The sequence below is a fragment of the Salvelinus alpinus genome, chromosome 19 (assembly GCF_045679555.1).
Source record: "Salvelinus alpinus chromosome 19, SLU_Salpinus.1, whole genome shotgun sequence".
NCBI lineage: Eukaryota > Metazoa > Chordata > Actinopteri > Salmoniformes > Salmonidae > Salvelinus > Salvelinus alpinus.
Genome location: NC_092104.1, coordinates 29,928,218 through 29,951,901, shown reverse-complemented (window position 1 = coordinate 29,951,901; position 23,684 = coordinate 29,928,218). Strand labels below are relative to the sequence as shown.

General features: G+C 42.7%; 1 protein-coding gene across 1 annotated transcript; it reads right to left on the bottom strand.

Moving 5' to 3' along the window:
- Positions 1-104: 104 nt before the first annotated feature.
- On the bottom strand, positions 105-21,176 carry LOC139545275 (pleckstrin homology domain-containing family A member 2-like). Its single transcript, XM_071352880.1, has 12 exons — positions 20,779-21,176; positions 19,029-19,191; positions 18,708-18,764; positions 18,554-18,602; positions 11,875-11,972; positions 8,545-8,673; positions 8,307-8,408; positions 2,817-2,885; positions 2,430-2,500; positions 2,288-2,351; positions 1,546-1,623; positions 105-1,386 (listed from the first exon to the last, which is right to left on the bottom strand). Exons 2-12 carry the CDS (start codon positions 19,167-19,169, stop codon positions 934-936), a joined length of 1,311 nt encoding a protein of 436 aa, XP_071208981.1. The 5' UTR covers positions 19,170-19,191; positions 20,779-21,176; the 3' UTR covers positions 105-933.
- Between the last annotated feature and the right edge of the window lie 2,508 nt (positions 21,177-23,684).

Below are 23,684 nucleotides of genomic sequence, written 5' to 3'. Positions count from 1 at the left end.
AGACACCCAAAATATTTCCAGTCCCTCTGGAGTAGTAAATCCTTTGCAGTCGAGCAAGAGAACGAGGCTAACGGAAAAGTGTGCAGAAATACCATAAAATGTGCTGCTGATGAAGCGATTTAATGCAATTGGATTTAGTCTAACAAGGGAACAACACTGTCTACAGAGACAAGCAGAGCCACAGACACGAACATCGTCACTATTCTATGACCAGGTTATGGATTGAATGGGACTCTTGGGTTGAGTCCCAATTGGCAGTGGTACCATATTCATTATATAGTGTACTACCTTTGACTAGAGCCCATAAGGCTCTGGTCAAAAGTACTGCATGATATAGTGCATTAGGGTGGCAATTGGGACATTTGGTTAATACAGGTAAAAGACCAGCTGACTAATACTATTAGAGGGTATTTGGTAGACAGACAGGCTCCAACACAATACAAACCTTCCTTCATCTCAGTACATGGGAGAACTACATTCAGGTTTTAAGAGGAAATCGTACAACACATAACTTAACCCTTCGCAGTCTACCAGACACTCCAACACTGATAATCCCTCCCAGTCTCTCCGAATAACCCTTTATACCAGAAGCCCACAGCCACGACTAACACACCCCTCACTGAGAAAACACATCCAGGAACCCCAATTTGCATCACTACACTCCCCCACCAACAGGGGGCCACAGGCCTCCAGAGAGAGAGATGGATGGGGGGATACTTCAGCAAACAGCCCACAGCAGCCACAGCAGTCGCAGCCAAAGCAGCAGGCCTATGGAACTCTCAGAGGAAAGTGGCTGGGGGAGGGAAGGTTTAGTCTTTCAAAGGGAAAAGCACTCAATCAAGTGTCATTGTTGCTCTAGATATTGGTTCTAGATGTTGGTGGTTCTACATTTTGTTGGATCCAGAGTTCTGTTGGCTCTAGACGTGGTTGGTTCTAGACGTCGGTGGTGCGGATGCCATCATGGTCCAGGCTGAAAGGGAAGCTGCGGTCTGTGGTGGGCTGAGGCTGAGAGCGGTGTCTCCTCCGGCTGCTGGAGGGGCCTGGGGCTATGGGGCCTGGGCTGACTGAGACCCCCACACCACTGGCTGGAGCTGAGACCCCCTGTGGGGTGGGAGTGGGGAGGGAGGATAAAGATGAGGAGGTGGAGAGAGAGAGAGAGGAGAGGCTGGGCAGCAGAGAGCTAAAGGGACCGTCCTTATCTAGTATGCCCAGTGCGGGAGCCTCTCTTTGGGGTACGGGGGTCCAGGGCTGCCATCCCGGGGCCACGGAACATGACTTCCCTAAAGGGGGTCTCTTGTCATCTCCCTGACGACCACGGAGAACAGAGGGTTGGTGGGAGGAGTTACCATGGCAATACAGAGAGGAGGCACGTGTGAATGCAGAGCTCTGAGAGGGAAAGAAAAAAGAGAGACACCATTTTGTGATTCCCCCACTGAATCAGAATTCCTCATCTCCCTGTTGTGCAATGACACTTGTATGGACGCGCCATCAGGACCACTAATAGTACTGGTCGGAACTGTAAGTGGAATTTAAATAGACCTTTACCTTGCCCGGGCCTCTGAAGTCCTGTATCTTCCCCTCAATGTCTCTGATCCAGCCCTGCATGTCCTCTGGAGTGTCTGTCTGCAACAACACCAGCACACGCTTACACATTATGCTTATACAACAAAGTAAGCACACACACACACACAGTTACCTCTCTCTGATCTAAGGCCCCTGCCCCTAGTCAGCTGTTCTCCCATGGGGGGACAAGAGATGTTGTTTTATGGTTAGTGTTTGTACAAACCTTCCGTTCGTTCAAAAACAGAAGTAAGGCCACACATGAGCAACAGAGCATCAAACCAGAGAGTAGTCAACACAGAGGGAAGCCCAGCTGACGACAATACATGCAACACACACACACACACACACACACACACACGCACACACACAGCTTTATTTGAGAAATTTCAGGACTTGTTTGACCATTAAAAATCATATTTTCTTTAACCCCGGGCAGGTAGCCTAGCAGTTAGAGCGTTGGACCAGTAACCAAAAGGTTGCTGGTTCAAATACCCGAGTTGATCAGGCGAAAAATCTGTCAATGTGCCTTGAGCAAAGCACCTAACCCTAATTTGCTCAGGAGTGCCGTACTACTATGGCTGACAATGTAAAACAACACTCTTTTTTTTTAACCCTAAACCTTAATCTTAAAGTTCTTGTTTTCCTACTTTGTACGGACATTTGGGTGAATTGTTAGGACATTGGGGTCCTGATAAGGTAGGAAAACAAGTACACACTCACTTACCTGGACGTAGAAAACCCTAGAGCTGGTGATAATCTCAAACAGGTTATCCCTCATCAGCAGGTCCCTGACAGAGAGATGACTAGGTAAGACAGCAAGCTTGTGTGTGCGTGTATTAGATTAGATAGATATGTGTGACTCTCACCCAGATTTGACCAGACATTCATGGACCTTCTGAATGTCTCTCAGAAGAACCGCTCTTAGCGGCTCCTTATGCTGAAATACATATCAAATACAGGTTACACACACACGCCATCGTGCATCAGAGAAACACCAAACTTTACTCTGTTCCACTGACAGAAACACATCTGTCACACAGGACACTGAAACACACACCACACCAAAGCAGAAACAAAGACAAACATGGAGGACATATGTTTTTCCCACAATGTATTTTCTTGGTTTGAATTTACTCCCCAAAGCCATTTGAGGACATCTGTAAATACAACCCACTGTGGTTTAAACAGCAACAGTTACCACCCAGAGCCACTCACAGAGGAGAGAGGTGAGGAGAGACAGGATATGACCTCACCGTCTCACACTTGTAGTAACTGACAGAATTGTTGTCCAGCATGAAGAAACGCCTTTTCCAGCTTTTCCTCTGAAACATACAACTGATTAGTTCAAAGTGTGTGTGTATGTGTAGGGCTGTGGCGGTCATGACATTTCATCAGCCGGTGATTGTCAAGCAAATAACTGTCGGTCTCTCTGTAATTGACCGTTAATTAACATAAACACATTTAGCATCTCCTGGCTTCCACACAGTGGCCTACAAGCCATTTTAAAAAGTCTATTAAAACCATGTAATATAGCCTATACCTTCACAATAAATCCATTATTTTAGACAGGTCTAAAGAAGCATGATATGAAGAAAATGTAGTCTATTTCAGAAGAAAATAATAGCATACTCTGAGTGGTCCTTATGTTCGGTCCTGATGTGGCTATGCCAAATGGCTGTGGACTACACTAGTTCATTTAGCAGACAAGATTTGCTTATAATTCCGTGGCATTATTTTAGTATGAAGAATACAATTGAACAAAGCTGAATAAAATATAAATATTTTCTCCAAACGATTTGAGGGAGTGTGCACATGCTGCTATTCTATATTGAGCGGTTAACAAAGAAATAGGTACTCCTATATGTTTCATGTAGAGTTATTAATCTAACTTTAGTTGTTCTACAAATGTTGGGCTATATGTTTGGAATACATTGTAAGGCTGCATGATGAGACTAATGATGATTTGAAAAAAGCTTGAAAGTCATGAGCTCCTCTTTGTTTTTTGGCAGGTTATACACCCTCCAACAGTCTCTCATTCACAATTTGAAAAGTACTTGATAATGCCTCGAATTTCGCGCCGGCTTCCCCTTTGTGGCCGTAATGCACCCTAAAAAAATCCATGCCTTTTGCGACCCAGAGTGCTGTGTTGTGCCCTTCTCTCTGAGTGTGCTGCGCAATCCGAAGCCTCTCTGTCATGTGATCAGGTCTTTCTCACAGGCTACAAGTAAAGACAGACACATCAGGGACGCAACTGCGTGTGTCCTTATCCAATTCCGAGGTGAATATTGAAGATATTGGATGAACTGTCCACATTTACTTTTCATCAGCCAACAAGATGAGTAGGCCTAACGAACAGCAAAAGCACTAGCGGATGTCAATCTACTATCCCCCACAGCACAAAAGTCGACCTATTCTATTCTGTGCAATAAATAAATATTCCAAACATAGTCTGGAACAGTTGTGGGATGCGATAGATCCCAAATGAATACAACCACTAGCATCAAGAATCCTTTTTTATGCAATGTGGCTGACACAATATCAGAACGTTTAGCTTGAAATGTTGATAAACTATTAGGCTATTTCTTCACATTATAAGCGCAGCAATTCACACATGGTAGTAGGCTATTAAGCACGAATGTTCCATTAGCGGAAAACAGCATTATCAAAAGTGACCACAAATGCAATTATGCATGTGTAACGGCTTCCGTCGGTAGAAGGAGAGGAGGACCAAAGCGCAGCGTGGTATGTATCCATATTTATTAGAATACTTCTTCAATACAAACAAAACAATAAACAGACGAAAACCAACGAAGCTACAGTCCTGAACTAGAGAACATAGAACACATGAACGCACGAACAGGAACAATCACCCACAAACAAACAGTGAAAACAGGCTACCTTAATATGGTTCCCAATCAGAGACAACGTAAAACAACTGCCTCTGATTGAGAACCATATCAGGCCAAATGACAACCTAAACATAGAAACACATAACATAGACTACACCCACCCAGCTCACGTTCTGACCAACTAAACAAAGACTAAACAAAGGAAATAAGGTCAGGAACGTGACAGCATGTAATGCTTTTATTATAAAGGTGCATTTTTATGGTGAAAATTTACTTTCCCAAACTTGAAACTACATGCTGCTTATATACACACACACACCAGTTACGCTCTACACCCCTTGTAAAGCGGATTAATGTGCTTCATTTTAAGAAGTTATTTGGCAACTTTAGTTGTGATACATACCTTATTAAAATGTAAAGGCCTATGGGCTAGGCTACATGTGGTGTTTGACTTTGATTAGAAAATGTCCCAAAAAAGCATTATTTCTTATGCTGGGCATCATTCACAAGAGATAATATATCATTCACAAGTGATAGTCTGATGGGTGACAATATTAGCCTATTCCTGATTTAATCTAGTCTTTACACATGCTAAATAATATATGTGACATTTGTTTTGATTTAGAATGGACCATTATCATGGACCTGTATCGAAAACAGGGGCAGCGGGAAAAAATACATGTCATCTATGCACTTACAGTGACTGGAGGACGCTTTTCCATATGGTTTATTTTCATACCAGCCAGGTAGGCTATACTCCTGTTGTAAATATAAGCAATGTTCTTAATATTAGGAAAGTTCAGAAATAAATATAGTAGGCCTAGCCTATAGAAAGCTGATGGGAACCTCCTCTTTTTAGTAGAGGCCATCACTCTGCTTTCTCCCGCAATTGCATAGCCTATAGAAATGTTGCACAACATGAGGTCATGGGCTCTTATGAAGAGTTTGATTTGATTTTTGAATACATTTGCATTGGTGTCAGAGTGATTAGAGGGACAATAGAGTGCTGAGTACCAGGCAGTTAGCACGTTTGGTAGGCTACTAATTACCAGCAGCAGCAAAGTTTGGAGAAGCCTAATTACTGTGACTAAACGGCAATGTGGAATTTGACTGCCTTCATGACTCGTGGCCGCCGGTGTGTCGGTAATACGATCACCGCACCAGCCCTATGTATATAGCAACGTGCATGCCCAGCCTACCTGAGGATATGTCTTTTTCAGAAATCTATTTCCTGTGTTTGAGGGGTGGAAAATCCAATTGTCACAAATCTCGCTGGATTGGTTGCTTAAATTTTTTCCAGTTAACTTTACGAGCGCAGAAAATGTTTAGTAATGACCTGTCAAACACACCCCGGTAAATACTAAACTTAGTCTGGGATTTAACGCATCTTCTCAACACTTACATCACAAAAGATAAAGTTATTTTGATGGGTGTACATTTTTTGTGGAATTGAAAAACTTTATAATTTAATACAATTGAAATGTTTACAAATGAGATGCGCCGAAATGAAAGCAACTTCTGAAAATGAACACTCGGATTATAGTGATATTATGTCTGATCTCACAAACAATGTAAAGTACACTACTGTATACAGTGCATTTGGAAAGTATTCAGACCCCTTGACTTTTTCCACATTTTGTTACGTTACAGCCTTATTCTAAAATTGATTACATGTATTTATTTCCTCATCAATCTACACACAATACTCCATAAAGACAAAGTGAAAACAGGTTTTTAGATATTTTTGCAAATTTATTCAAACCAAAAAATGGAAATATAACATTTACATAAGTATTCAGACCCTTTATTGAGTACTTTGTTGAAGCACTTTTGGCAGTGATTATAGCTTCGAGTCCTCTTGGGTATGAATCTACAAGCTTCGTGTACCTGTATTTGGGGAGTTTCTCACGTTCATCTCTGCAGATCCTCTCAAGCTCTGTCAGGTTGGATAGAGAGCGTCGCTGGACAGCTATTTTCAGGTCTCTCCAGAGAGGTTAGATCGGGTTAAAGTCCGGGCTCTGGCTGGGCCACTCAAGGACATTCAAAGACTTGTCATGAAGCCACTCCTGCGTTGCATTGGCTGTGTGCTTAGGGTCATTGTCCTGTTGGAAGGTAAACCTTCGCTCCAGTCTGAGGTCCTGAGAGCTCAGGAGCAGGTTTTCATCAAGGATCTGTCTACTTTGCTCCGTTCATCTTTGTCTCGATCATGACAAGCCTCCCAGTCCCTGGTGCTGAAAAACATCCCCACAGCATGATGCTGCCACCACCATGCTTCACCGTAGGGATGGTGTCAGGTTTCCTCCAGATGTGATGCTTGGCATTCAGGCCAAAGAGTACAATCTTGGTTTCATCAGACCAGAGAATCTTGTTTCTCATGGTCTGAGAGTCCTTCAGGTGCCTTTTGGCAAACTCCCAGCAGGCTGTCATGTGCCTTTTACTGGGGAGTGGCTTCCGTCAGGCCACTTTACCATAAAGGCCTGATTGGTGGAGTGCTGCAAAGATGGTTGTCCTTCTGGAAGGTTCTCCCATCTCCACAGAGGAACTCTAGAGCTCTGTTAGAGTTACCATCAGGTTCTTGGTCACCTCCCTGACCAAGGAACCTTCTCCCCCGATTGATCAGTTGGGCCGGGCGGCCAGCTCTAGGAAGAGTCTTGGTGGTTCCAAACTTCTTCCATTTTAGAATGATGGAGGCCACTGTGTTCTTGGGGAACTTCAATGCTGCAGAAACGTTTTGGTACCCTTCCCCAGATCTGTGCCTCGACACAATCCTGTCTCGGAGCTCTACGGACAATTCCTTCGACCTCATGGCTTAGTTTTTGCTCTGACATGCACTGTCAACAGTGGGACCTCATATAGACAGGTGTGCCTTTACAAATCATGTCCAATAAATTTAATTTACCACACATGGACTCCAATCAAGTTGTAGAAACATCAAGGATTATCAATGGAAACAGGATGCACCTGAGCTCAATTGAGTCACATAGAAATGGGTCTGAATAGTTATGTAAATAAGGTCTGTTTTTTATTTTAATAAATGTGCAAACATTTCTAAAAACATGTTTTCTCTATGTCATTATGGGGCATTGTGTGTAGATTGAGGAAATCTTAATGTTAATAGAAATCTTAATGCTACAGCATACAATGACATTCTAGACGATTCTGTGCTTCCAACTTTGTGGCAAAAGTTTTGGGAAGGCCTTATCCTGTTTCAGCATGACAATGCCCCCGTGCACAAAGTGAGGTCCATACAGAAATGGTTAGTAGAGATCGGTGTGGAAGAATTTGACTGGCATGCACAGAGCCCTGACCTCAACCCCATCAAACACCTTTGGGATGAATTGGAACGCCGATTGCGAGCCAGGTCTAAATCGCCCAACCTCACTAATGCTCATGGCTGAATGGAAGCAAGTCCCTGCAGCAATGTTCCAACATCTAGTGGAAAGTCTCCCCAGAAGAGTGGAGGCTGTTATAGCAGCAAAGGGGGGACCAACTCCATATTAATGCCCATGATTTTGGAATGAGATGATTGTCAAGCAAGTTGTGGTTACAGCCCTATGCCACCCATTTATGTTAATCTATTCAAATACACCCAGTGTATTTATGCACATGAGGCACAAAATATTTTTACAAATACCTGATACCATTATAAAATGTATATGAGTGAATAAAAGTGAAATTTGACAATAAATGTAATACCAGAAATCCCACCAAAATCGCTGAACTTCATTATTTGTTCGTGGCAGTAAAATGTTTTGTGCTATAATTCTGTCAATATCTGATGGATTACAAAAATGACAAAAGGTTTGGAGTATCTTCCTCCATTGTCCAACTGTTGCATTTATTTAAACCTTTTAACAATTTTGATGACCGTTGCTAGTGTGTGTTTGTACTCACCATGTTACCCTGTTTGACACAGTAGCCACACCTCAGGACGCCTGGTCTACTGCCTACAGCGTTGACCTTCCTGTCCCCTACCTCCATCTCCTCCCCCTCATTCTGCAACACACACACACTCATCATTATTATCACCATCACTGTACATCATCCTCACCCTCCATTGTCATCACCACCATCATCACAATCACCAACACGGTCACCATGGCAATGGTGCGTTTGGACTAGAACATAGTACCTGGTACATGGGGGTGTGCACCACCACTCCCCCGATGATCTCAGTCTTATAGGCCTGCCTCTTACCCCCTGCCTCACCGGTTACCATAGAAACCTCTGTCCTGGGCTGGAGAGGTCCAGCTTTCGGAACCTACAGAAAACAACAGTTTGAGGATTAAGTCAAACCCATAGCTAGCATTTAGCATTTATCCAACAATACATTATCATTAACTTTCACTTATTGATAAACCATGAAACTATAATATAACATATTTCTGGAGTGATAAACAAGACATTTCATATAAACATGGCCCACATGTAGGCCTACAGGGTTTCTTCAGGGGGAGCCAAAGAGGAAGTGGAATAGAGAGAGCATCTGTGTTTCCTGTGTGAGGGCAGGTGACAATACAGAAGAAACAGAGCAGCACCACACTCTAGCCTCACAGAGCCAAACAGTGATGACTATTGGGTCACAGGTCCCAATCATTTCTCCCGAAGTGTGCACTTGTTCACCTCCTTTCATGTATTGAAAACAAAATGACTGGTATATGGAAACTCCCTCTAGGCCGTGCCTATACCAATCCAATGATTAAACATTTGTGTGAAGTGGTGAATGAGTGCACACTTCAGGAGAAAAAGAGAGAGAGAAAAGAGATTATTGGGATGTAATCACTAACTGCTGTTCTCAGCCTTCTGTAGTGGTGTGGAGGGGAGGAGTTACAGGCCTTATGACCTCCATGACTCAGCATTAAACTCTCTGACCACCACCCCCCCCCCCCCGCCACCCCCCAAAAAATGTGTGGTCGAGAAGTTTGCATGCGTGTGTGTTCTATAGCTCCACAGCACAAACATCAGCAGTCTGTTAAAACATTGTGTGTGGAAAGCCCCCCACAGGCTGGATATAATTTTCAACACACACACTTTTCTTACCTAAATGTAAATATGACCCCGTACATTGGCTCAGTACTCCCTGTATATAGCCTTGTTATTTTATTGTGTTACTTTTTTAACTTTAGTTTATTTAGCAAATATTTTCTTAATATGCATTGTTGGTTAAGGGCTTGTAAGTAAGCATTTCACGGTAAGGTCTGTTGTGTTCGACACATGTGACAAATAACATTAGATTTGATATGAATCTGCTATGTGAAACCTCAAAACAACTCCCACTGTCCTGTTTCACCATTTCCTCATATTTTAAATGTGTGTGTGTGTGTGTATGTGTGTGTGTGTGTGTGTGTACACCCTGGCCAAACAGTTGAATGTGAGACCACAGACTTCTTCCTTTTGAGTGCTATATACAGGTAACTACCAAAATAAAGGAAACACCAATATACAGTCTTAATAGGGCTTTCGGCAACCAAAAGCCAGAACAGATTGAACGCATAGATTTGACAAGTGTCTGGAACTCTACTGGAGAGATGCGACACCATTCTTCCACGAAAAATTCCATCATTTGGTGATTGTTTTGATGGTGGTGGAAAACACTGTCTCGGGCGACGTTCCATAATCTCCCATAAGTGTTCAATTGGGTTGAGATCTGGTGACTGAGACGGCCATGGCATATGGTTTACATTATTTTCATGCTCATCAAACCATTCAGTGACCACTCATGCCTTGTGGATGGGGACAATGTCATCCTATGGGGGCATAGCTTGCCTATTATTTTTATACATGACCCTAAGCATGATGGGATGTTAATTGCTTAATTAAGTCAGGAACCACACCTGTGTGGAAGCACCTGCTTTCAAAATAGTTTGTATCCCTCATTTACTCAAGTGCTTCCATTATGTTTGCAGTTACATGTATCTGTGGCTCTGTGTGACATCACTTCTTGTCAGTGTGACTCAGGTGATTGTAGTTTCAGCTGCACCTAGCCTACAGGTTTACCGAAATCAAACATGAACATATTACGTGTAATGTTAGAGTCAAGTTATAAATGCAATATCAAAAGGTAGAGTCAGACACAGTTACACTAATATATAATTAGTGTAACTATGCACATCAAAAAATATATATTAAATCAGTATTTCTTCTAAAATAAGTTGAAACTGAAATAACTTTTGGGGTTCATATATTTTTTTTGTTTGATTTACAACTGCACAGGACCCCAAAAAATAATAATGGCCTAGACTAAACCATTACGAATTCAGAAGAATTCAAATAAATTTGGTTTGAGGCAGGTGATTCTCATTTACAGTGAATTTCTCTCACCTGTGGGAAGTTGCGGGTCAAATCAAATCAAATTTGATTGGTCGCAGACACATATTTAGCAGATGTTATTGCGAGTGTAGCGAAATGCTTGTGTTCCTACAGTAGCTCCAACAATGCAGTAATATCTAATACACAACAACAGTTGCAGGTGCCTACAAGGTAAAAATAACATTTCAACCAGTTTTGAGAAGAGAAAACTGAACATTCCGCTCCATACCACTTCATTGTAAAGTGCAGGGTGCCAATATATTACAGTACAACTGTATGCACGAAGTAAACAGCAATGTTAAGCCCATTGCCACAATAACCAAGAGTGTCTTTCTGATTATCAGCAATCAGGTTGTAGCTATTAAAGCGCATCCGTGCAGATGCCCTGTGATACTCTGAGTGCCAAAGGTGACACCATTGGTTCTAAAGTGTTTGGCAAAATTCGTTACGTGTCTTTTCTGGGGCCTTTCACATCTCAAAATAGGATGCTGCCCCTTTAAGACAAACATTCCAAAATAGACATTGACTGGCTACAGTTGGCTAGCCTAGACCAATGCTAGGTATCTTTTTGTATCTTTCTTTATACAGACTATCAACAGTAGCCAGCATATTGCTAATATGTTCACTATTGAAAGTTTACTTTTGTAAATTACTTTCCCTAAAATAAATAAGCTCAGCGAGTAGATTGATGGGCGCTTATTTTTGCTCAGGACAGCTCGCATCTGCGTTGTGAACGTAGCCATTAACTTCTGTACTGCTCAAGAAGTGGTGACTCGCTGGAGCGTAGTGGTGCTTGAATGAACGGCCAATCATATTGCTCAAATAAAAACAGCGCAACTTTTCTGTGTGTAGTCAATGGTTGTTTTCAATGGTAGACGGCGACAGAGCAGGTAGATGCTGAACTGGAACGCAAAAATGTGCTGAGAAGTTACTGGCCCGGTTGGTGCTGCTGCCTTGAAAGTGGTGTGCGATTGAAAAGTACTGGGGCTCTGGGGAGTGCATTGTCTTGCATCACGCTCATCTGCAACATATGCAGTGCTGTTTGTGGCAACTTAATATCGCTAAGTCTCAGTTTGATGGAACGTTATACGTGTATTGATTAGATGTCTGAATGTAAAAGTTGATTTGAAGCTACATGAGTTGGGGTACTCACAGTGATCTTGGTGGCTTTGTTGAGAGCAATGACCCAGTCTCTGAGGTCAGCAGCATCGTTGGCTTGGAGGAAATACCGCCGAGATACTGCATTGATCACTGCAGACATAGTGATATACAGTACCATTTAAAAGTTTGGACACACCTACTCAGTCAAGGGTTTTTCTTTATTTTTTACTATTTTCTACATTGTAGAATAATAGTGAAGACATCAAAACTATGAAATAACACACACACATACATATATGTATATATATATATATATTAATCAAAAAGTGTTAAACAAATCTAAATATATTTTAGATTTCAGATAATTCAAAGTAGCCACCCTTTGCCTTGACAGCTTTGCACACATGGCATTCTCTCAACCAGCTTAATCTGGAATGCTTTACCAACAGCCTTGAAGGAGTTCCCACATATGATGAGCACTTGTTGGCTGCTTTTCCTCCACTCTGCATTCCAGGTGAAGCTGCGGCCCAACTCAGCCCAAACCATCTCAATTGGGTTGAGGTCGGGTGATTGTGGAAGCCAGGTCATCTGAGGCAGCACTCTATCACTCTCTTTCTTGGTCAAATAGTCCTTACACAACCTAGAGGAGTGTTGGATTATTGTCCTGTTGAAAAACAAATGAGAGTCCCACTAACTAGATGGGATGGCGTATTGCTGCAGAATGCTGTGGTAGCCATGCTGGTTAAGTGTGACTTGAATTCTAAAAAAAAATCACTGAGTGTCACCAGCAAAGCACCAATCACACCTCCTCCTCCATGCTTCACGGTGGGAACCACACATGCGGAGATCATCCGTTCACCTACTCTGCATCTCACAAAGACACGGTGGTTGGAACCACCATCTAAAATTTGAACTCAGTCTGTCATCTTTCTAGGCCCAAGCAAGTCTCTTCTGCTTATTGGTGTCCTTTAGTAGTTATTTGCAACAATTCGACCATGAAGGCCTGATTCACACAGTCTCCTCTGAACAGTTGATGTTACTTGAACTCTGTGACTTAGCGACTTTCTTTATTTTGATAGCTTATAGTTTATTCGCCTCCACACAAACATTTATTCTGGGTGTGTGCCAGCTCATGTTTTTTTATCTACTTGAACTCTGTGAAGCATTTAAACTCAGCAAAAAAAGAAACATCCACTCACTGTCAACTGTGTTTTTTTTCAGCAAACTTAACATGTGTAAATATTTGTATGAACATAACAAGATTCAACAAGTGAGACATAAACTGAACAAGTTCCACAGACATGTGACTAACAGAAATGGATTAACGTGTCCCTGAACAAAGGGGGAAAAAATCAAAATCAAAAGAAATAGTCAGTATCTGGTGTGGCAACCAGCTGCATTAAGTACTGCAGTGCATCTCCTCCTCATGGACTGCACCCAAATTTGCCGGTTCTTGCTGTTAGATGTTACCCCACTCTTCCACCAAGGCACCTGAAAGTTCCCAGACATTTCTGGGGGGGAATGGCCCTAGCCCTCACCCTCCGTTCCAACAGGTCCCAGACGTGCTCAATGGGATTGAGATTTTTTATAATTTTTTTCATCTTTATTTAACCAGGTAAGCTAGTTGAGAACAAGTTCTCATTTACAACTGCGACCTGGCCAAGATAAAGCAAAGCAGTGCGACACAATAAACAAAGAGGCAGGCCTATAAGACTGAGATCATCGGGGGAGTGGTGGTGCACACCCCCATGTACCAGGTACTATGTTCTAGTCCAAACGCACCATTGCCATGGTGACCGTGTTGGTGACAATGGAGGGTGAGGATGATGAATAAACAAGTGTACAGTCAATAACACAATAGAAAAAAAGAAAGTCTATATACAGTGTGTGCAAATGGAGTGAGGAGGTAGGCAATAAATAGGCCATAGTAGCGAAGTAATTACAATTTAGCAGAATAACACTGGAGTGATAAACGAGCAGATGATGATGTGCAAGTAGAGATACTGGTGTGCAAAAGAGCAGAAAAGTAAATAAAAACAATATGGGGATGAGGTAGGTAGATTGGGTGGGCTATTTACAGATGGAGTATGTACAACTGCAGCGATCGGTTAGCTGCTCAGATAGCTGATGTTTAAAGTTAGTGAGGGAAATATAAGTCTCCAGCTTCAGCGATTTTTGCAATTCGTTCCAGTCACTGGCAGCAGAGAACTGGAAGGAAAGGCAGCCAAAGGAGGTGTTGGCTTTGGGGATGACCAGTGAGATATACCTGCTGGAGCGCGTGCTATGGGTGGGTGTTGTTATCATGACCAGTGAGCTGAGATAAGGCGGAGCTTTACCTAGCATAGACTTATAGATGACCTGGAGCCAGTGGGTCTGGCGACGAATATGTAGCGAAGGACAACCGACTAAGGCATACAGGTCGCAGTGGTATAAGGGGCTTTGGTAACAAAACGGGTTGGCACTGTTATAGACTGCATCCAGTTTGCTGAGTAGAGTATTGGAAGCTATTTTGTAGATGACATTGCCGAAGTCGAGGATCGGTAGGATAGTCAGTTTTACTAGGGTAAGTTTGAGTGAAGGAGGCTTTGTTGCGAAATAGAAAGCCGATTCTAGATTTGATTTTGGATTGGAGATGTTTAATATGAGTCTGGAAGGAGAGTTTACAGTCTAGCCAGACACCTAGGTATTTGTAGTTGTCAACATATTCTAGGTCAAAACCGTCCAGGGTAGTGATGCTAGTCGGGCGGGCAGGTGCGGGCAGCGAACGGTTGAAAAACATGCATTTGGTTTTACTAGCGTTTAAGAGCAGTTGGAGGCCACGGAATGAGTGTTGTATGGCATTGAAGCTCGTTTGGAGGTTAGTTAACACAGTGTCCAAAGAAGGGCCAGATGTATACAGAATGGTGTCGTCTGCGTAGATGTGGATCAGGGAATCACCAGCAGCAAGAGCGACATCATTGATATATACAGAGAAAAGAGTCGGCCCGAGAATTGAACCCTGTGGTACCCCCATTAGAGACTGCCAGAGGTCCGGACAACAGGCCCTCCGATTTGACACACTGAACTCTGTCGGTAAAGTAGTTGGTGAACCAGGCGAGGCAGTCATTTGAGAAACCAAGGCTATTGAGTCTGCCGATAAGAATACAGTGATTGACAGAGTCGAAAGCCTTGGCCTGGTCGATGAAGACGGCTGCACAGTACTGTTTTTTATCGATGGCGGTTATGATATCGTTTAGTACCTTGAGCGTGGCTGAAGTGCACCCGTGACCAGCTCGGAAACCAGATTGCACAGCGGAGAAGGTACGGTGGGATTCGAAATGGTCAGTGATCTGTTTGTTAACTTGGCTTTCGAAGACTTTAGAGAGACAGGGCAGGATGGATATAGGTCTATAACAGTTTGGGTCTAGAGTGTCTTCCCCCTTTGAAGAAGGGGATGACCGCAGCAGCTTTCCAATCTTTAGGGATCTCGGACGATACGAAAGAGAGGTTGAACAGACTGGTAATAGGGGTTGCAACAATGGCGGCAAATAATTTTAGAAAGAGAGGATCCAGATTGTCTCGCCCAGCTGATTTGTAGGGGTCCAGGTTTTGCAGCTCTTTCAGAACATCTGCTATCTGGATTTGGGTGAAGGAGAAGCTGGGGAGGCTCGGGCAAGTAGCTGCAGGGGGGGTGGGGGGGGTAGAGCTGTTGGCCGGGGTTGGGGTAGCCAGGAGGAAAGCTTGGCCAGCCATAGAGAAATGCTTATTGAAATTTTCGATTATCATGGATTTATCGTGGTGACCGTGTTACCTAGCCTCAGAGCAGTGGGCAGCTGGGAGGAGGTGCTCTTGTTCTCCATGGACTTTACAGTGTCCCAAAACCTTTTGGAGTTAGAGCTACAGGATGCAAATTTCTGTTTGAAGGATGTTTTTGTGCTGGTCAAGGGCAGTCAGGTCTGGAGTGAACCAAGGGTTATATCTGTTCTTAGTTCTACATTTTTTGAAAGGGGCAAGCTTATTTAAGATGGTGAGGAAATTACTTTTAAAGAACAACCAGGCATCCTCGACTGACGGGATGAGATCAATATGCTTCCAGGATGCCCGGGCCAGGTCGATTAGAAAGGCCTGCTCGCAGAAGTGTTTTAGAGAGCGTTTGACAGTGATGAAAAACCTTGTGAAGACTTACAGAAAACGTTTGACCTCTGTCATTGCCAACAAAGGGTATATAACAAAGTATTGAGAAACTTTTGTTATTGACCAAATACTTATTTTCCACCATAATTTGCAAATAAATTCATAAAAAATCCTACAATGTGATTTTCTGGATTTTTTTTCTCATTTTGTCTGTTATAGTTGAAGTGTACCTATGATGAAAATTACAGGCCTCTCATCTTTTTAAGTGGGAGAACTTGCACAATTGGTGGCTGACTAAATACTTTTTTGCCCCACTGTAAGACAACAACAGCTAATCAACTAAGACAACAACAGGTAAAATGGTGATGAATGGGCAGAGAGGGTCGGTTATCTACACACAGGGCCTGAGTTCAGGGCTAGGGCCAACAGATAACATTTTTTTTAAATAAAAAAATAAACAAAATGTGATAAATGAACAGTCCAGCAGGCATCAGCTTTGTAGCCAAGTGATCATATGGTCCAGTGAACAGCAATAGATGGAGCAGGGAAGCCGCGGCGTAGTCGTTACTACGCTAGCACGCGGGAGACACAGCGTTTAAAGTTAGCAGGCCGGGGTAAGTAGAAGCGTCTGCTCCGACGTCCGGCAACAGCCGGTTGAGGACACAGCGGATGGAATTAAGATCCGGCCTCCTCGCTGGCCATGGCAGAATACTGACATTCCTGTCTTGCAGGAAATCACGCACAGAACGAGCAGTATGGCTGGTGGCATTGTCATGCTGGAGGGTCATGTCAGGATGAGCCTGCAGGAAGGGTACCACATGAGGGAAGAGCATGTCTTCCCTGTAACGCACAGCGTTGAGATTGCCTGACAACAAGCAATGACAACAAGCTCAGTCCGATGATGCTGTGACACACCGCCCCAGACCATGACGGACCCTCCACCTCCAAATCGATCCCGCTCCAGAGTACAGGCCTCGGTGTAACGCTCATTCCTTCGATGATAAATGCAAATCTGACCATCACCCCTGGTGAGACAAAACCGCGACTCCTCAGTGAAGAGCACTTTTTGCCAGTCCTGTATGGTCCAGCGATGGTGGGTTTGTGCCCATAGGCGACGTTGTTGTCGGTGATGTCTGGTGAGGACCTGCCTTACAACAGGCCTACAAGCCCTCAGTCCAGCCTCTCTCAGCCTATTGCGGACAGTCTGAGCACTGATGGGAGGGATTGTACAATCCTGGTGTAACTCGGGCAGTTGTTGTTGCCATCCTGTACCTGTCCCGCAGGTGTGATGTTCGGATGTACCGATCCTGTACAGGTGTTGTTACACGAGGTCTGCCACTGCGAGGACGATCAGCTGTCCGTCCTGTCTCCCTGTAGCGCTGTCTTAGGCGTCTCACACTACGGACATTGCAATTTATTGCCCTGGCCACATCTGCAGTCCTCATGCCTCCTTGCAGCATGCCTAAGACACGTTCACGCAGATGAGCAGGGACCCTGGGCATCTTTTTTTGTGTGTTTTTCAAGAGTCAGTAGAAAGTGTCCCAAGTTTTAGTGTCCCAAGTTTTCATAACTGTGACCTTATTTGTCTACCGTCTGTAAGCTGTTAGTGTCTTAACAACCATTCCACTGGTGCAGGTTCATTAATTGTTTATGGTTCATTGAACAAGCATGGGAAACAGTGTTTAAACCCTTTACAATGAAGATCTGTGAAGTTATTTGGATTTTTACAAATTATCTTTGAAAGACAGGGTCCTGAAAAAGGGACGTTTATTTTTTTTCAGAGTTTATTTGGGCTGCAATTTCTGAGGCTGGTAATTCTAATGAACGTATCCTCTGCAGTAGAGGTGACTCTGGGTCTTCCTTTCCTGTGGTGGTCCTCATGAGAGCCAGTTTCATCATCGTGCTTGATGGTTTTTGCGACTGCACTTGAAGAAACTTTCAAAGTTCTTGACATTTTTCAGATTGACTGACCATGTCTTAAAGTAATGATGGACTGTCGTTTGTCTTTGCTTATTTCAGCTGTTCTTGTCCTAATATGGACTTGGTCTTTTACCAAATAGGTCTATCTTCTGTATACCACCCCTACCTTGTCACAACACAACTGATGGGCTCAAACACATTAAGAAGTAAAGAAATGACACAAGTTAACTTAACAAGGTACACCTGTTAATTGAAATGCATTGCAGGTGACTACCTCATGAAACTGGTTGAGAGAATGTCAAGAGTGTGCAAAGTTGTCATCAAGGTAAAGGGTGGCTACTTTGAAGAATCTCAAATATAAAATATATTTTGAATTTGTTTAACACTTTTTTCAGTTACTACATGATTCTATATGTGTTATTTCATAGTTTTGATGTCTTCACTATTATTCTACAATGTAGAAAGTAGTACAAATAAAGAAAAACCCTTGAATGAGTAGGTGTGTCCAAACTCTTGACTGGTACTGAACGTAGAAATATATAATATTATATAGCAATACAGAACATAAATACAGAGGCTATAATAGCATTGATCACTGCAAAGAGGACAGAACAGGTATGATAAACATAGGAACACATTTTACTGTACGTGTTTCACCAGGGCCATGAGAACACCCTACACCCTACACGTTGACTCACCAAAGCAGAACTCAGTCTTGGGCTTCTGTTTCCCCGTGGCCTCGCTCACCTAACCCCAAAACAGATGAGGAGAAGACAAGAGAGAGAAGATGAGAGTTTGGAATTAGTCAAAAACATTGCCCTTAATAAGTCATCTGTTTTAGGGTGTTGTTACCTTGGAGATATACGTCAGCTGCAGACTCCCGACTGCGTTCGCTCCACTGGGCAGGTTCTACAGGCAGTGATACAACACACCAATGTAATAAACACAGTAACACAACACTCAATATAACAAACACTTCTGCAGGCAGAGATAGTTAAAGACACAGAGAAGCCTTCTACTCCTAGTCTCACTTCCTCTATAGGAGGTGTGTTTCTACTCTGCTAGTGGCGGAACACAACCACTATCTGAACACACTCTGCCCAACTCTGCCTCAGACACATCAGAGATCATGTGTGTTTGTACAGGCAGTATGATGTGCGTGTTTGTGTGTACCTGGGGGTTGTCCATGTACCACAGCAGTGTGTTGCCCTGTGTGTCCAGTATAAAATAGCGTCTCTGGAAGCGGCTGCTGCCCTCTTTCTCCTCGATGTCTAGAAAGCCACACACACGGTTCTGTCTGTCCACGTACGGCATACTGCTGCCTGCTACCACATCACTGAGAGATGGGGGGGGGGGAGGCATGTCACACACACTCAGCAGTTTTTCATGTGACGTTATTGAGGCAGCCTAGCTAAGCCTAAGGCCCGAGGCTGTGCTGCTAACCAGAGGATTCACCACAGCTGGAAATTATAGACTACTGAACAGATCTGCATACAGGCACATTTCATCTGGCCAGATAGAGAGAGAGAACGGGGGGGGGGGGGGGGGGGGGGGGCAGAGAGAGAGTGACAAGGGAATGAACATCAGAGGACAACCTAACCTAACTGTCAGAGAGACTGACATGCTGAGGACATAACATCATCATGACATCATCTGTGCAGTTATTGCACCTACCTGGTCACATGAGCATACAAAGACAACTTCCCCTCTGGAACAGGCAATATGAACAACATTTTGTTTTAGGAAATAAATAAATAAAAACACACACATGCAGACACACAGCCAATGCTTGGTATAAAACAAATAATATATTTTTGGCATTAAGCATAGCAGTAGTAACCAGTGGTGGAAAAAGTTTTCAATTGTTATACTTGAATAAAAGTAAAGATACCTTAATAGAAAATGACTCAAGTAAAAGTCCCCCAAAAGTATCTGGTTTTAAATGTACTTAAGTACAGTGGTGGAAAAAGTACTAAATTGTCATACTTGAGTAAAAGTAAAAAGTTAATCCTGTACATCAAACCTCTTACATTAAGTAAACCTGACTGCATGATTTACAGACAGCCAGGGCACACTCCAACACAATTGACAAAAGCAGTATTTGTGTTTAGTATGTCCGCCAGATCAGAGGCAGTAGGGATGACAATGCATTATATTGATAAGTGTGTGAATTGGACCATATTGCTGTCCTGTCTGAGCATTTGAAGTGTAACTAGTACTTTTGGGTGTCAGGGAAACATGTATTGGAGTAAAATGTACATATTTTCTTTAGGAATGTAGTGGAGAAAAAGTAAAAGTTGTCCAAATTATAAACAGTAAAGCACAGATACCCCAAAAACTGCACAGATACCCCAAAAACTACTTAAGTATTTTTACTTAGTTACTTTACACCACCAGCAGTAACCAAGTCTGAAATTAGGCTACATGTTGGCATAGATGGAAAACTTAAAGTAGTTATCCATCTTTACAATACATGGTGATTTGTGTGTGATTCCATGCTGATTGTTCCATAGGCCTGATTCGTGTAAATATTTATTTTTGTTTAAATGCACAGTTATTCCCCAAACAGAATGAGGAGATAGATACATCTACTATATTGATACTATATATCTATCTATATATGGACACTATCTATCTATCTATAGGATCAGATACAGACGGAACCCATCCTGTATCATATATACATTATTTCGTCAGGTGCTCAGTGGGCTTTGTTCCATAGATAAACTGTCTGTCAGTTATTTCACTAGTTGTCGACCCGTATGGATAACTTCGTCAGCCAATAAAGCATGATTTAGCATCAGGTTGAGATGACATGAAAGTTTCATGATTCAATTATCTGCCGACCACAACCCCTCCTTCCCAACAAGACGCGCGCACGCGCATACATAAACACGCAGACATAAATTCTGCGAAAACTTACCCGTTTTAGCTGGTCAGTGTGCGCCAGTGCGTCCGAAGTGGAAGAGTAAAACGCGTCTCACCGGGGTAAAATGAAAGTTTATATCCGCTGTTACTCTGAGTTTACATGACATAGCCTCACATCTGAAATGTATGTGTGCAGCACCCGAACACCGCTGTGGCTTCTTTCCGGGTAGAGCTCGCAATTATAATATATTTTCGACCTAGAACCAACCCCGGAAATGATCTAGTCTCTTGCTCGTTGTTACTGGACAAAAACGACATCTATATACCTCTCTGGCATCAACTACAGTAGCCCATGAAGAACTGCGTTGACTTGATTTCTTGACTGGCTCTGATCTCTCGGTTGTTGCTTCGTGTTTGAATTGTCCTCATGACTGTCATTGTGCTCTGCGCTACAATGTAACTTTCTGCAGCAGCTGTCAATTTAGCCAGCAGATCCGACCCGCTTGCTTACAGCTACACTAGGGTCAGACAGGCTTCCTGTGTAGATTGACACATTGGAGCAGGTGAGAGATATGGCTCAGAAAACATACCTCAATCCAGGAATGAGAAATGAGTTTGTACTCCAAATTGTCCCATTATCCCAACTGTTACACCAAGACGATTGAACCACTGCTATTAAACCTTGGAGAAACAGTTGGGATAATTTGGAGTACAAACTCATTTCTCATGCCTGGATTGAGGTAACAGTTGGGATAATGGGACAATTTGGAGTAACTGTTTGGATAATGGGACAATTCTCATCCCTGGATTGAGGTACATTTCTGAGCCATGACCCTACTGCAGCTGTAAGCAAGCGGGTAGGATCTGCTGGATATCTTCAACTACTGTAGGGTACAGCAGGGGTGTATTTAATAGTCGGAATCTGTTGCTAAGCATTTTTTCTGTTGCAAAACATTTGTTGCAAAACGTTTTGCAACAGAAACCATTTACTCCAAAGGTAAAACATTATTCAACAAAAACAATAGTTTCTATTGGACAAATTCAGGTAAGTCCCTCCCCATTTTGTTTTGTTCCTAGAGTAAACAATCAATGGTTTCCATTGCAAAACGTTTTGCAGCAGACATAAATGTTTTGCTGTGGAATCCGACTAATGAATACACTCCTGGCTAGCCTGGAGGCTGAATGTAAGAGGCTGAATGTATCTCACAGGAGAAAGCATCAGAGTGAGCAAAACAGCACCCCTCTGTCTCTCTGTGTAGACCATCTATCTGATGCTGTCTGGTCCAAACGAGTATGACATTGTTGCTGGCTGTAGCATTGAATGAAAGGGAAGCCAGTGAGCATTTGGTATTAAAAAAAAAATATATACCAATCAACGTTGAGCTAAACTGAGTGAGCTCCACTGTGAATGGTCCTAGCTTAGGTAAAAAAAAGTGTCCTGGGAAGCCAGCTTGGATTTGGTGTCTCTCCTATCATATTGCTTTGAGAGCATACGTCATTAACAGAAACAACTTGAATTGTTGCATATTGTTGTGTTGTCCGCTGGTGGCTAGCTAGCTAAAATGGGCCCTTTCCTAAATTAGCCATGGATGGAGATAGGGATTTGGACTTCTGGTTTTACTTAATTCTCCGAACTGGCCAATGATTATAATGGTGATTCTGATCCAACCATTAATTCATACATTGTTGTGCCCCTGGGCTGAGAGGATGGAAGTTCAATATGTGCAGTACCCAGATGTAGAAGGCTAATGTTAACTAGCTAATGTTGCCCATGATTGAAAGTTAGGCAGGCGAGCAAGCATTTTATAGCGAGCAAGCATTTTAGCCAGGTAGCCTAGGAGAACAAAAAATAAGAGTGTACTGTATGACAGAGTGATAGACCGTTTCGTCAACATGAAAGAGAGAAGGATGGCATTGGTGTTTCTCTAGAAGTAGGTTGAGTCAACATGTTTCTTCTTCCACGAACATGCGTGTAAACAGATTAGAACCATGGACAGCCACATTATTTAGCTTACATTGATTGGACTAAATTGCTTTTGGTATCTTTTAGTTGTCACTGTATTAGACTAAGCAGAGGTGATTTGATGATGTTGAAATGGTGCTGGAATAGTGGAGGCAGCTCCTGTTTTCTTTAACTTGTGGTAACTCTCTGTGGTTCTAAATCAATAGTGGTCCGAAAATGTCAGAAACATTAACTTGCTTAATCATGCTGTAGGTCATGTAACTGCCTGTTACATGCAATATGTGTCGCGGACTTCACCGGGCAGAGGTTGCTATCCGGTATTGTGATAAAACAAAGGTGTGGTTGAATTTATTCTGCCACTGTCTTATTTTCTCTGCCTTTATTAGCCTAAACATCAGTCGTTGTTAAATTATCATCTATGCTACAGAACGGAAAAGTTGCGCATCTTGATTGTTGACCAATAGTGCCCCACAGTGGAGGTGTCATAATACCCATAACCTAGCAGTCAAACAGGGAAATAGTTCCAATTGTTTTTCAAACATAAATTTTTCCCTTATGTAATTTTAGAAACACTTAAAATAAAAGCTGTGTTTTGTGGTAGGCTTACCTTAGCGTGATGTTTTGATAAACGTGTAAATCTCTCCCAGACAAGGTGACTTTTATCAATATATTCAGCTCTATTTACTTTCAGATCCGAAAATGCTAATTGGCATCAAAGTAGATATCATGCAAGAGTACAAATCCCTGCAAACTCTTGCACGTCATCTCTAGCTGACACCTTTGCTAACAGGTATTGTGTCAATTTAGAACTTGCACAAAACAGTTCACAGAATTGTCAATTTACAGAAATGAAGCCAATTTATTAATTACTACATTAGATAGTTAATCCAGATATTCTTAACTTTGCCTCGATTCGGCAGTCTCGTCCAGATCATGGCATTTGTAGTTCTTTGTTAGCCACATTAGCATTAGCGGTTAATTTGGGGGGGGGGGGGGTG

What these genes read in the sequence shown, in the direction of transcription:
- LOC139545275 (XM_071352880.1), bottom strand. Translation starts at nt 19,169, where the DNA reads ATGCCGTACGTGGACAGACAGAACCGTGTGTGTGGCTTTCTAGACATC. An exon ending in TGCACACCCCCATGTACCAG is followed by an intron (nt 8,409 to 8,544) that starts GTACTATGTTCT and finishes TGTGTGTTGCAG; the next exon opens with AATGAGGGGGAGGAGATGGA. An exon ending in GTGTCAAACAGGGTAACATG is followed by an intron (nt 2,886 to 8,306) that starts GTGAGTACAAAC and finishes TGTATGTTTCAG; the next exon opens with AGGAAAAGCTGGAAAAGGCG.